Source organism: Lacerta agilis, chromosome 16 (genome assembly GCF_009819535.1).
Source record: "Lacerta agilis isolate rLacAgi1 chromosome 16, rLacAgi1.pri, whole genome shotgun sequence".
NCBI lineage: Eukaryota > Metazoa > Chordata > Lepidosauria > Squamata > Lacertidae > Lacerta > Lacerta agilis.
Window position 1 is genome coordinate 29817812 of NC_046327.1, and position 13926 is coordinate 29831737.

Sequence of the window (13926 nt, forward strand, 5' to 3'; positions counted from 1 at the left end):
GTTTGTCCACTTGTGTCTTCAAATGATTGTTATGCTTTTTAATAAGTTAGGTATTATTTTTATAACGTATGCACTTAAGTCCTGATTTTTCTGTGTCAAGCAGTAATGTTCCTCCAGTCAAACTTCTAAATATAAACTCTGCTACTTTTCTTTATGAACTGTGTGACAGACATCCTTGCTGAACTGAGGCTTGGTTCCCAAGCTTCAGCAAAATGTAGGATCAATGATATGGGCTTAGTCATGCTGGCCACAGGACCCGGAAGCTGTATGCCGGCTCCCTCGGCCAGTAAAGCGAGATGAGCGCCGCGACCCCAGAGTCGTCTGCGACTGGACCTAACGGTCAGGGGTCCCTTTACCTTTTTTACCATAGCAATACAAAGAAGCACAAAACAAGGATGCCCACTGTCTCCCTTCCTATTCATCCTAGCAATCCGAATCCGGGCAGCCCCTGACATCAAGGGAGTGGTAATAAAAGGTAAAACCTATAAATCAGGCTTCTTCGCAGATGACCTGATGGTTACAACACCAGACCTCACAAACACAGCAATCACTCAACATATTCAGAATGGTGTCGGGCTTACAAGTAAAATGCAAAGTCTGAGGCTATGTGTTTCAACACCCCACCTCATATACAAAAAGAATTTTCCAACATCAGAAAGATAAAACTCTGCCATACCAAATTCAGATGCTTTGGGGCACAAATAACCAGAAACCTCAACTATACCTCCACAACTACAACCCTCTGTGGCGACAAATTAACAATGGCCGGAGGAGATGGAATACTAACTTCACTCTCCCTTCCAATCTGGATTTCACCAATCCAACTCTGCAAATGGCAGAAAAGAATGCACTCGTTGATTTTAAAGAGCTGGCTGGTGCCCATCGCGTTGGACATGGCTGCCTGCAGCTCTGTAGCTGGCTGCTGGTTCTCCATCCCATGGACTGCCACACGGCAGCTGCCTTAACAGCATCCTTGTGGAGACACCTATTCCATTAAAAAATTCTAATTTGCCTTAACCTTCAAAAGCAAAAGCAAAAACCACCTCTTAATATGTGATAAGTGTGCCGCTCTGTTAAAATGCCACTTCCTGTTGGACTGCCATCATGGGAATGTGGGCATGTTGGAGGTGGCAATTTATTGTTTTCCCCCTCTACATTGGGTGGTTGTTGCATAGGGGATGTTTCTACTTGCCTGAAATACCTCTAACTCTGCCCAGTTTGTGTATCTGCACAGTACGTTTCTGAGCACAATTCTAAGTGTTTGTGCTGACCTTTAATGCCCTAAATGGCCTCGGTCCAGTATATCTGAAGGAGCGTCTCCACCCCCATCGATCTACCCGGACACTGAGGTCCTGCGCTGAGGGCCTTCTGGAGGTTCCCTCCCTGCGAGAAGCCAAGTTACAGGGAACCAGGCAGAGAGCCTTCTTGGTAATGGCACCTGCCCTGTGGAACGCCCTCCCACCAGATGTCAAAGAGAACAACAACTACCAGACTTTTAGAAGACATCTGAAGGCAGCCCTGTTTAGGGAAGCTTTTAATGTTTGATAGATTATTGTATTTTAATATTTTGTTGGAAGCCACCCAGAGTGTGGGGTATAAATAAATGGGTGGGGTATAAATAAATAAATTATTATTATTATTATTATTATTATTATTATTATTATTATTATTATGTAGCAGATGTGTAGCTTTCCACCAGCACATCTGAGCAGTTGTTCTGGTTCAGCTTGTGGCAGCGGTACATCTGGCATCGCACCAGCATAGTGGAGCTCCTGCCATAAATGCCCAGCACCTTATCATACAGAAAGAACAGAAACACTCTTTTTTATTTCAGAAAATAATCATCATTGCAAAGTAACTGACAAGCAGTATAACTGGACAAACTCTTCAATAATGTATATTTGTTATACACAGCAATTTTCATAGTGACTGTATGGCAAAGCTATTTTGAACCCGTATTTATTCTCTTTATAGCCTAGCCCATCCAAGTAAATAATACATCTTTGAAAGTAGAGAAGCATAGCAAAACCACCCTCCCCATCAGAATCAGTGCCTGAAAATTCCAGAGCTTCTCTGTGAGCTTAATAGACTTCAAAAATTGGAAAGCTTGCATGCATCAAAACAAACTTTGCAGCTCTTTTCCTATATTCTGAATGCATTTGCCTATTTTCAAGCACTTGGCTTCTTTCAGCCAATTCAGAAGGTGGAGGAGGCTGAGGCAAGTGAGAAGAGGTGCCAGAAGTTATATTGTACAGAGGCTCTGGCATCAGGGTTCAATATGGGATGTGTTTGAAATTGACTAGACCATTTTGTTAGTAGCTTCTGGCCTAGTCAACCTCACTTGTCGTGAGCATTATCCAATAGGCACCTGAAACACGTATCTATTGCAAATTTGCTGGTTTCTCTTCTGACACTATATGTGCTATTGTAAACACCTACAAAACTTGTCTGATCAGAGAACAATCTGGGGTCCAAAAAAAGAAAGAAAAAAGAACTTGTATACTGTAGTCAATTATGGCAAGAGCACCTCTGCACATGTGTGGAAAGCTGCCTGTTTCCTCCCTTAACTGCAGCAGCTTGTACTCACAAAAAAAGAAAAGCTGCTTCAGAGGGTTGGCAACACATGCTGCTGCAGGAGGGGGTAATCAGTGGGCTCCCCACGAATATGAAGAAGTGCTTTTGTGCTTGCACACAGTCATCTTTGAGCCAAGACATCATCTGTACATGACCTAACAAAGCAAAACAATGACCTAAGATGGGAGATCTTCTGCAGCAATTGTGCTGTTCACCTGGGTTTGCTTCACGTCTCGGATGCAGAGCTAGTGGTGGTCTTTCTTTGTGCTCTCTGTAGGAAGAAATACAAAGAAAATAAGGCACCGTATCTTAAGCCTTTGTGGGTCCAGGCTAGCCACCCATCATGATGTGGAGGGAGGGGAGTTCTCCTTGCACAGCGGGTGCCTACACGATTCCACCTAAAGCTCACCAGTGGCCATTATGAGCTGCTGTGACTCTCCTTTCTGAAATGTGCCCAAGCCTCCTTCCATCCTTACCTGTGCTGCAGGGAGCGTTATATTCAGCATCCGCACTGTCTTCTGTGTATGAGAGAGAACAAATCATGAGACAGAGGTTGAGCCCCAAAACAAACCTCTCTCCAACCCCCATCAGCAGGAAGTCAGGGTCCTCCAAAAGTTTCCAAACTACAACTCCCATCCTCCCTGACAATTGGCCGTGCTAGCTAGAGCACATGGGAGTTGGAGGACCTGAAGGATAGCTCAGTCGGTAGAGCATGAGACTCCTAATCCTGGTTCATGGCTTTGAGCCTCACATTGGCCAAGAGATGCCTGCACTGCAGGGTGTTGGGCTAGATGACACTCGAGGTCCCTTCCAACTTTACAGTTCTATGATTAAATGTCCACAGGTTCCCCATCCCTGTTGCAGAATCCCACTTGGGAAGGGTGGTGTGAGAAGGACGTGATGTGCCCTTCGATCCCAGCCTCACCCTCAAGGTGCTTGTGTCAGGGAATGGTCTGAAGATGAGGACTGGGGAAAGCAATCCATGGCAGACCAGCTTCTCTCTGATGGAGAGCTGGAGGGGGAAGAATCACACCCTCCCCCTTGCCCACAGCGTGTTCAGAAAGAGAGGCAGAAGCTGAACAGCTTAGGGGGGGGGGAGTTACCCAGTTATGAGATAATGACGACAGAACCAGAAGGGAGGGGGCAGCTAGCTTGAGAGCATGGAGGGACCCCACCCCCCACGGACTTGGAGGTCTGAACGTATCAGAGAACAAAGGAGTCAGAGGAACTTCCCATTGGTGCCCAAAATGCTACGGAAGCCAGAAGGATGATTAGACTAAGCAACCGTTCTCCTTGCAGAGAGCTAGCTGTGTATTTGTGCTGGCAACATGACGCTGTAATAAAAGGACTATAAATCTATCAACTGCTTGTTAATTCTGATCTGTGAAGTTATCAAAAGGAGGGGAGGGCTCTCCACGCTTGACAGCTGGGATCGAAGGGTGTACGGCTGTTGAAATCCTTCTCACGCCGCCCTCCCCAAGCCGTGTTGCGAGGCTGGGATCCATTCAGATCACAGCATCACAACGCAGTGCAGGGATGGCAGCGTGAGTAGCGCTCCCTCCCACCCCGATGCACCTAGGGCAGTCGCCCTGGCAGAACCCCCACCACCACCCTTGGCAAAGGTAAGTGTGGAGAAGCCCAGCTAGCATGATTTCACACATGCAGACGCTTGGTATGAAAACAGACATAGAAATACTGCAATGAAGGGTTGCTGAATGTCCCTCGTAGAGTTCTTTGGAGCGCATATGCTTAGGGAGAAGGGGATTGGGAGACAGGCAGGATTGTGGCGATCTATAAATGCACTTTGTGATGAATGGTACCCATTTCCAGCAATGAGATGCTTACCTGGATGGTAATAATCATAAACTTTTACTATTGCTGGTTTTAGATCCATCACTTCTGTTTCTTGTTCCACAGACACGGTGTAGTTTTGAACTTCGCTATCCAGCTGAAGACAGGAAAGAGGGGTAGGAGATAAAAACAGCAAGAAGTGTGTTCATCCATCAGAAGGGGTGGGGTGGCAAACAAATCTGATTAGGACCAACTACAATGTGGGCTCGTCCACACCTCCATTTGCCCCACTGCTTTTGCCCCCGAAGAAATCTGGGGTTTACCACTGAATCAGACCAAATGGCAATCGGGTTTTCCATGGCTTCATGTTCGTTCCGACTTAGCGGCAAAAAACAGGTTTTCCAGGGGAAAGATGCAGGGCACGCACAAAGCTGCTCAAATCGAAGCCTAGAACGAATCCACGTCTCCACCCCCATTGTTCATCCCGGACACTGAGGTCCAGCTCCGAGGGCCTTCTGACGGTTCCCTCCCTCCAAGAAGTGAGGCTACAGGGAACCAGGCACAGGGCCTTCTCAGTAGTGGTGCCTACCCTGTGGAACGCCCTCCCGTCAGATGTCAAGGAAATAAACAACTACCTGACTTTTAGAAGGCACCCGAAGGCAACCCTGTTTAGGGACGTTTTTAATGTTTGATGTTATTGTGTTTTTAATTTTCTGTTGGGAGCTGCCCAGAGTGGCTGGGGAAACCCAGCCAGATGGGCGGGATATAAATAAATTTGTTGTTGTTGTTGTTGTTAGCAGAAGACAAGCAGAAAACTGCTCCGAACTGTACTTTGTATGCACAGGGCAAGCAGAAGTGTGGATGAGCCCTCTGATAGGCAAGCTTTTGACCTCCACAGGACACTTCTTCTGGCTTAAGGAAAAAGATGGAGTAAGGAAAGGTCTCCCATCTAGGGCAGGCTTTGCTTTGGTCCTTATTCCCATGCCCTCCTTGCCTGACTCAAAGGTAGAGCATTACCCCAGAACCCCTTCTACATATCCTTGATCTTTGTCAATCTGATAGAGATCTGAGTAGGCCTCACCTGATCCAGGTAGATATGGACCTTGTCAGGCTCAAACTCCACCTTTTTGACGAGGGGCTTCATTAGGAGCTGTCAGAATGGGGAAGAAATGGGCACTATGAATGAACAAATCAAGCCAGCAGCCCTAGGCCACCACTGGTGGGCTGCCATCCCATAAAATGTGGGCTCGTACAAAGCAAGGACAACAGTTTTATAGATCCTCACAATTGTTGCACAGAAAATGACTAGAGGGTTCAGCATTCCGAGACAGCTTACTGCAGAATATGATACAGTGGAACCTCGGGTTGCGGACGTAATCCGTGATGGAGGCACGTCCGCAACTCGCAGAGTTCGCTTCCTGAAGTGCCGCGTCCACGTAGGTGCCGGCGCGATTTGGCACTTCTGCGCATGCACGAGCGGTGAAACCCGGAAGTAACCCGTTCCGGTACTTCCGGGTTTCCCGCAGTCCGCAACCCAAAAACACGTAACCTGCAGCAGATTGTAACCAGACACCTTAATTCTGTCCTCTACCCAAGTAGCCACAGAATACTGTGGGGATTCTGGGCTTTGGGCATTTCTCCTGCCATCCCAACTTCAGAAGGACAAGGCCAAACACTCGCCTTCTTGGGCCTCGGGTTCAAAGCCAATGCCCTTCTATTCATTTGCAATGAGCCAAGATCTCTCCTGAAATGCTCTGCTAACAGCTTAAGCTGTTTTTTGGTCATCTGAATTTCATTCTTCAGTTCTTACTGTTGCTTGTGGATCTTAATTTTGCTTTTGTCTTATAGAAGCTGTTTCGAACTGCTCTGCACAGCAGTGTGGTGAGACAAAACAACTAAAACGAAAGGATTACTGAAAGACAGGGAGAAGCCAAGCCAAATGGTCTTACCTGCTTCACAGACTTCTTCACAGGGATATACCCAGACAGCATATTCACCTCTATCAGGACCATGTTGGTTTCATTGCGTTCCCCTGTGTAGCTAACGGGGGAAAGGGAAAGGAGTTTCCATAAGGGAGGCAGCTGAAAAATCATCTGGGGAGATTTGGGATCCCGTACAGTCATACCTTGGTTCTTGAAAGCCTTGGTACTCATACGTTTTGGTTCCTGAACACTGTAAACCCAGAAGTTAAGTGTTCGGGTTTTCAAATGTTCTTTGGAAGCTGAACATCCGACATGGCTTCTGTGGCTTCCTATTGAGTGCAGGAAGCTCCTGCAGCCAATCGGAAGCCAAGCCTTGGTTTTTGAACGGTTCCAGGAGTCAAACGGACTCCCGGAAGGGATTAGGTTCGACAACCAAGGCACCACTGTAGTGAACTTCCTTCCCTACTGCCTCACAAGTGAGCAGCCTGGAAGATGGGTTTAATCAATGTCTCGCTCTAGGCAAGGCCACCCTGAGGTGATTGCTGATGAGACCCACTACCCAACTTGCTGCTGAGACAAAATGGTGGCTACAGCCATCAGAGCTGAGTGCTCTTCTCAGCCTGGGTGGCTGTGACCAGCAAGCCGAGCCCCATCACTCCAGAGCCTTCCCCTTGCTTGCTTCCATTCAGCCTGGGGCCTAAACTGAAGGAACAGACCTCAGAAGATGCATGGCCTGAGGCAGGCGTATTACCTCCTCTATTCCTGTTCTTCACAAGTCTCCCCCCTCTTCCCTTCCAAATTCTCAGGCTCATGGACTTAAAAGCGAAGAGTGAGAAGGCTTGCAAAAGCCTTTGCTAGTCTTTCCCTCCCTCCTTATAAGTCTCCATTCCATTGCGAGTAAAAGGGATTTTGACAAGTTTAGCTTATGAACTAAACATGCTTCTGAACCCAGCTCCAGGGGAGTTCCAGCATGGGATGAGGTGGGAGGCAGAATTTTTATTATTATTTTTATTGCAAATATGTTGTAAATAGGCAGAACATATTTTTGCAAGCAACTATTCACATGTTCCCAAAGCTTCACAAGTTGCTTCACCAGAATTATGATTTTTGGAGCCCCTTCAGAAGCAGAGCTTAGCAGAAGTACAGTACCTTACTTGTACATGAACATCAAAATATTTCCTGGTAGTCTGGTTGCATTCCTTTGGTGATGTCTCTACACTCAGAGCAAAATCTTCTGACGGTGGAGGCTCTTTGTGGTATCGAAGAGTGGTCTATGTGGGAGAAGAAAATTGCTGTACTGTATTCTGGGCTGATTTCTGGCATCTTCTGTGATGTGTATTATAATGCTTTCATCGTGTGCGCTATACAGTAGTACCTTGGTACTCAAATGGTACCCAAACACCGAGAACCTGGTTTCTGGTTTTCGAATGTTTTTCGGAAGCCGGACATCCGATGTGGCTGTCAGCTATTGTTTCCGGGGCGCCTGCACCAATCAGAAGCTGTGCCTTGGTTTTCAGACATTTCGGAAGTCAAACAGACTTCTGGAACGGATTAAGTTTGGCACTTTTGTTTTTGCTATTTGTTTTGTGTTTTTGCTTTTGAGGCTTTTTCAGTTAATTTGTTTTTGTGACTTTGTGGGACCCAGTTCAGCTATAGATTGATTGATTGATTGATTGATTGACTGCAGAAATGGATACAAGTCCCCCATCCAAACAATGACTATCATCAGTGCAGGTAAGGGGGGGGGAAGTAATTTTAATTTTTATCATCTACAATACTGTACTGTCTTATTTATTTTATAGTACAGTACATTGATTATTGCTTTCATTTATGGATCAATGGTCTCATTAGACAGTACAATTCATGTTAAATTGCTGTTTTAGGGGTTGTTTTTAAAAGTCTGGAACAGATTAATCCATTTTGCATTACTTGGAATGCTTTGGTTTTGGAACGGACTTCCGGAACAGATTAAGTTTGAGAACCAAGGTGCCACTGTAATATGTTTTTAAGACCTCTCTGTTGTTTGTTTGTTTGTTTGGGGCTATAACCCATATTTGGCTGACCAATAAAATCTGATGATGCTGATGATATACAATATGGGCCACTCAATGACTGTTCCATCACGTCGTTTTCACCAGGAACTCTGTTGCAACTCTGCCCTATCCTAGCTATCACCCGTTGACCAACTTATACTCCCATTTATTTATCTAATTCTTTCTGTTACTGACGTTATTAACATCCCATGGCAAGAACCTTCATCTGCTAAATCTGTACTAAGGAATTGCCTTTCCTCTCAAACTTGCTACAGTCAGTATGTTTCATTGGATGTTACCCAGCTATCCTGCTGTGTAGCACGATGAACATAAATGCTCTTTTCATTTTCTCAGGACTGCTCAGGATCTGAGACACGCCCCCCCACGCCCCCACGCCTCCGCCTCTCCCTCCTCTGTGACAATCTGAAAAGTGCCTCAGTCTGTTGCTTCTATCCTGCTCCCCGTGGATCAAAGGTGAGCCTTGTTTGTGCCTTTGTCCCCTGAGATTTCCATGGCTTACCTGCACATAGGCACAGCCGTTCCCTGACACCTCCAGCTTGTACTGACCAGGAATCTCTGCAAGAGGGGCCTGTTGCAACACCAGCCGGTTCTTCTTGCCCACATGGAACTCGTGCTGGAAACCCCCACTGGATTTCACCAGCACCTTCACATCTTCTGCCTCACGATAGGTCAAGGCTGCATACCTGGATAAAGCATGCAGGGCAACCACTGTGTTCTGGGGAAAGCAAACAGTCATCTTGGGTGGAGGGGTGGAGATCCAGGAGACAAATTTTAACACTTACTGAGATCTTATCAACAATAACTACTTTTGTCCCTCATCCTGCCACACCACTGCAGCCATTGAATACAGTGAGCCTCAAACGATGGCTTTCGAGTGCCTGATTATTTTCACTCCACTTAAACACCAGCCCTGTGCTAGAATGTGCATTTCAAGGTGAATACCCAGGGATGACTTCAAGCAATAGCAAGGGACAGTGGGCACTCCCCCTAAATACTCCCTCCAGCTTTTTTGGCAGAGTATATTCAGGTGGATTAAATATTTCCTCCTCTAATCCTTCCCATCTCTTTGCTCCCCCCAAACTAGTTTTTGTTCTGGAGTCATCCCTGCATTCGGCACACCAAATACCAAAATTTGGTACCATGCCGCACCTCTTCCCCTGAGAAACAGCTGTCGCTACCTGTGTGGATGAAAAGCCTCCATAAAAACTCTGTAGCCTGGTGAGAGAAGGCACAACTTCAGAGGCATGGTTGAGGACATCTGTGGACACCTCTGGTGTGCCGAGGAGAGCCAGCAGATAGTAGGCTGTTGTCTCCATATCTGACAAGGATACAATTCCATCTATAGAGGGGAAAGGAAAGAAGGTAGGCTCATTTCAACTCCTGTAATAATAACCCAGAGCAATCATTGGAGTGGGAACTGCTGAGGCTACTAAGCCTTTTTTTCTTTTCTTTTCTTTTCTTTTCTTTTCTCTTCTCTTCTCTTCTCTTCTCTTTTCTTTTCTTTTCTTGCATTACTAGGCTGCCCCCTTGGATTCATTCATTCATTCCAGGCACCAGGGATGGGAGCAGAGATTTAAAGTCTAATCATCCCAGCCACCAGCTCAGTAAATATTGAATCTTCTCCACATACACTGTTGTGCCTTCGGCACATATTAAGTTGTATATTATTGCTATTGTACGTTTATTGATGCAGCCCCACCTACTGGCCAGAAAGAATGTTGCAACGGATGGCAGTTGCTGGCAGTTGCTGACAGAGGGGAGGGAGGTTCCATTTGGTGAGAGAGCCTGAGGGATTTCTGTTACATGTTTTCCACCGATGGTATCGCATCGTTGTTTTACCTGGTCTTTGTCTTTTAAATAAAGTTAGATTGCTGAAACAGTCTCTTTTATAAAGGACAGAGGGGTTTACCTGCCTGTCAAGGTACATGTGTCACCAGACAGAACATACACAGTACAGCAACTAGCATTGAGGGAAAGGCTCCTGTTGACCCCATGGAGGTTTTTCCTGGCGCATATTGTCACAGCTGCATGCAGCTGTGATTTTTACTGAGATTGCCACTATGGAGATAAGACTTATACCTCCCTGTCCTTTTTTAAACTAAGTAATAATAATAATAATAATAATAATAATAATAATAATAATTTATTATTTGTACCCCGCCCATCTGCCTGGGTCTCCCCGGCCACTCTGGGCGGCCTCCAACAAATATTAAAATACAATACAAAGTCACAGATTAAAAACTTCCCTAAACAGGGCTGCCTTCAGGTATTTTCTAAATGACAGGTAGTTGTTTATCTCTCTGACCCCTGATGGTCCTCTGCCTGGTTCCCTGGTTCCCTGTAGCTTTGCTGGGTTGTTGCGTCAAGTGTAGTTAGGCCCAGAGGTCGTTCAGACTTGTTCTCTGCAGTGATTCATGTTGGGCAGTGCACCCCACCTTGAGTCTAGTCCCAAACCCCAGCAAAATGATATCTTTGTAAGGAGGCCGGAAAGGGGTACATTATCACTATCTGTAAAATGGGAATAATAGTGGCAGGTCTCAGAAGACTGCCCTTACAGATAAACAAGACGAAGAGCTGGAAACGCATGAAAGCACTCTGAAATGCTACTATCATCACAGTAATTGTGGATAATTCATTCTGGATCACCAAAGGACTGGCTGAGTTGACTGTTTGTTTAGAAATAATAGAAGCTACTGGGGAACTCAGAATTTACCCCACTATCCTAAGCAGAAAAGGTTGCTACTCCAGATGTGGCAAAACAGCCATCTGCATCCACTGCACTCCCACTGCTAGTTCCCTACGAAAATAAAATCCTGTCCAAGGTGAGAAAGAGCATGACCTTGTTGCATTTTAGGTCAGTTAATGGGTACACAGACTTCCTTTGCTCTGAATGAACCCCTCCTACCTGTTTTGTCAGCCCCTTCGCGCAAGTCTTTCAGGAGGTTCTCCCGTATCTCTGTGTCCCCAGACAACGTGAAGACGTAAGCCAGCAAGGCCTTGGGGTAAGCGTCGTCCACAGAACTCAAGTTCCTCTTCAGGCAGCCCAAGGCATCATCTATCATTGTACGCTTTAACACAATTTAAAAAAGACTCTGTTAGGTTGCTGAGCGGGATACGATCCCAATCCAAGAGGACTGCACTTCTCTTACGGGGTCCTGGGGATCTTCTCACCAAAGTATAGTTCCCCGGGAGTCCACAGGGGAGGCCATGAGAGCTATATTGGAAAGATACACAGTGGAAACTTGGTTTTCGAACGTAATCCATTCTGGAAGACCGTTCGACTTCCGAAACGTTCAAAAACCCAGGCACAAAAGGCGGCCTGCCAATTCAATAGAGAAAATTGTGAAAAACAACAGATACACGCAGTGGAAGTCGTTCAACTTCCGAAGCGCGTTCGAAAATGGAAGCATTTGCTTCTGGGTTTTTGGCGTTCGAAAACCAAAACATTCAGCAACGGAGACCTCCAAAAACTGAGGTATCGCTGTATAATCATCAGAACAGACATTTCCTTGGTGTTTCATTTAGGAATTGTAGGTACCGACATCCCAAAGGAACAGAAAAGATTCTTCATGTATGCGACAACAGCAGCACGGATGTTATTAGCCCAGAGATGGAAAGAAGAAAGAGTCTTTACCATAGAGGAAAGGCAAACCAAGTTGTTAGACTATGCCGAAATGGCAAAACTGACGGAAAGCTGCTCAGGGACCAAGAAGACAAAAACTTCAAGAAAGAATAGGAAAAAATTATAATTTATATACCACTGTAAGCAGATGAAAACATTAGCAGAATTTTATGATTTCCAAGGACTCTTTTAGATGGAGAATGGATGACGCATTGATGAGAGATACCAAGCTAGTAGAAAGAGCGGCGAAAAAGATGAAAGAATATTTTCAGATTAATTGGACTTCAGAAGTGGAGAAAAGGATTGCCTGGGATGCAAGTAAAGCGGTAATGAGAGGATTCCTCATCAGTGAAAAGGCAAAAAAGAAGAAACAACAAAGTGCAGAAATGGAGAGATTGTTAAAATTAATCAAAGAAAAGGAAAAGGAACTAAGAGGACATCCCAGATGTGTTAAAATACAAAAAGAAATCAAATACTTGCAATCCCAATATGCGAATATTATGAACCAAGATATTGAATGGAAAGTGAAAATGATGAAACAAAGAACATTTGAATCTGCTAATAAATGTGGAAAACTACTAGCTTGGCAATTAAAGAAAAGACAAAAGGCGAATGTCATCAGTAAATTGGTAGTAAATGGAAAAAACGTAGAGAAACCGGAGGAAATCAGATGGTATTTTCAGAGATTCTACAAGCAACTGTACAAGGAGGAGAAGATAGAAGAAGTAGAGATAGACCGATTTCTGGAAAAGAATGGATTGCAAAAAGTCCCAGAGGAAAAATTAATAACTCTCAACCACCCAATATCGACGCAAGAAATAGAAGATGCAATAAATAATATGCAATTGGGGAAGGCTCCAGGACCGGATGGACTAACAGCAAAATATTATAAGACATTGAAAGATTGGCTATCGCAGCCGTTAAGAGAAGTTTGCAATAGAATACTAGAAGGAGATAGGGCACCAGAGACGTGGAAAGAAGCCTTTATCACACTGATTCCAAAACCAGATACAGACAAGACTCTAATGAAAAATTATCGTCCAATTTCCCTTTTGAATGTGGATTATAAAATTTTTGCAAATGTTTTGGCTACAAGGTTGAAAAGAGTGTTGAAAGATTATATACATAGAGACCAAGCAGGTTTCTTGCCAGGAAGACAAATAAGTAATAATACGAGAATTATTGTCGACATTTTAGAAAAACTGGAGAGAGACATAAATACAGATGCGGCACTATTGTTTGTCGATGCAGAGAAAGCTTTTGATAAAGTATCCTGGACATTTATGAAAAAGAATTTGGAAAAGATGGGAGTTGGAGAAAATTTTTTAAATGGCATTAAGGCCATCTATACAGAACAAAGAGCAAAAGTCATTGTAAACAGTGTGATATCGGAGGAGATTGAAGTAGAGAAAGGAACAAGACAAGGGTGCCCTATCTCCCCCTTACTTTTTATTACGGTCCTGGAAGTCCTTCTAAATATGATTCGGAAAGATAAACAGACAAAAGGAATTAAAGTGGGAGAGAAGGAATACAAATTACGCGCCTTTGCAGACGATTTGATGTTATCCCTGCAAGAACCAGAAAGCAGTGTCCCCAGAGCCTTGGAATTAATTGAACAATTTGGACTTGTAGCTGGCTTCAAATTAAATAAGCAGAAAACCAAGGTTTTAGGTAAAAATCTGAGTGCAGAACAGATCCAAAGAATACAAGAAGCCACAGGCCTCAGTTTTGTTAAATCCGTAAAATATCTAGGTATCAATCTCACAAACAAGAACTTGAACCTGTATAAGGATAATTACGAAAAACTGTGGATGGAGATAAAAAAAGATATGGAGATTTGGACAAGACTTAAACTGTCGCAGAAGAAATGAATGAGCTACTTCGGAGAAGAAATTCGCTTGTTGGGGGTGGCAGTCCCAAGGCGATGTCAAGATTTGCTATATCCAGTCCCCGAGGTGTGAGC

At 44.7% G+C, this 13926-nt stretch overlaps 1 protein-coding gene across 1 annotated transcript in view; it reads right to left on the minus strand.

The window, feature by feature from the left end:
- Positions 1 to 1807: 1807 nt before the first annotated feature.
- Positions 1808 to 13926, minus strand: part of LOC117060673 (alpha-2-macroglobulin-like protein 1) — a 45304-nt gene continuing 33185 nt past the window's right edge. The window contains exons 29-37 of the mRNA XM_033173096.1: positions 11247 to 11409; positions 9520 to 9680; positions 8841 to 9056; positions 7437 to 7558; positions 6315 to 6405; positions 5447 to 5515; positions 4420 to 4522; positions 3051 to 3092; positions 1808 to 2845 (exon numbers count right to left, since the gene is read on the minus strand). Of these exons, the coding sequence (XP_033028987.1) occupies positions 2820 to 2845; positions 3051 to 3092; positions 4420 to 4522; positions 5447 to 5515; positions 6315 to 6405; positions 7437 to 7558; positions 8841 to 9056; positions 9520 to 9680; positions 11247 to 11409 (993 nt within the window). The 3' untranslated portion in view covers positions 1808 to 2819. The remainder of the gene's footprint in view (positions 2846 to 3050; positions 3093 to 4419; positions 4523 to 5446; positions 5516 to 6314; positions 6406 to 7436; positions 7559 to 8840; positions 9057 to 9519; positions 9681 to 11246; positions 11410 to 13926) is intronic.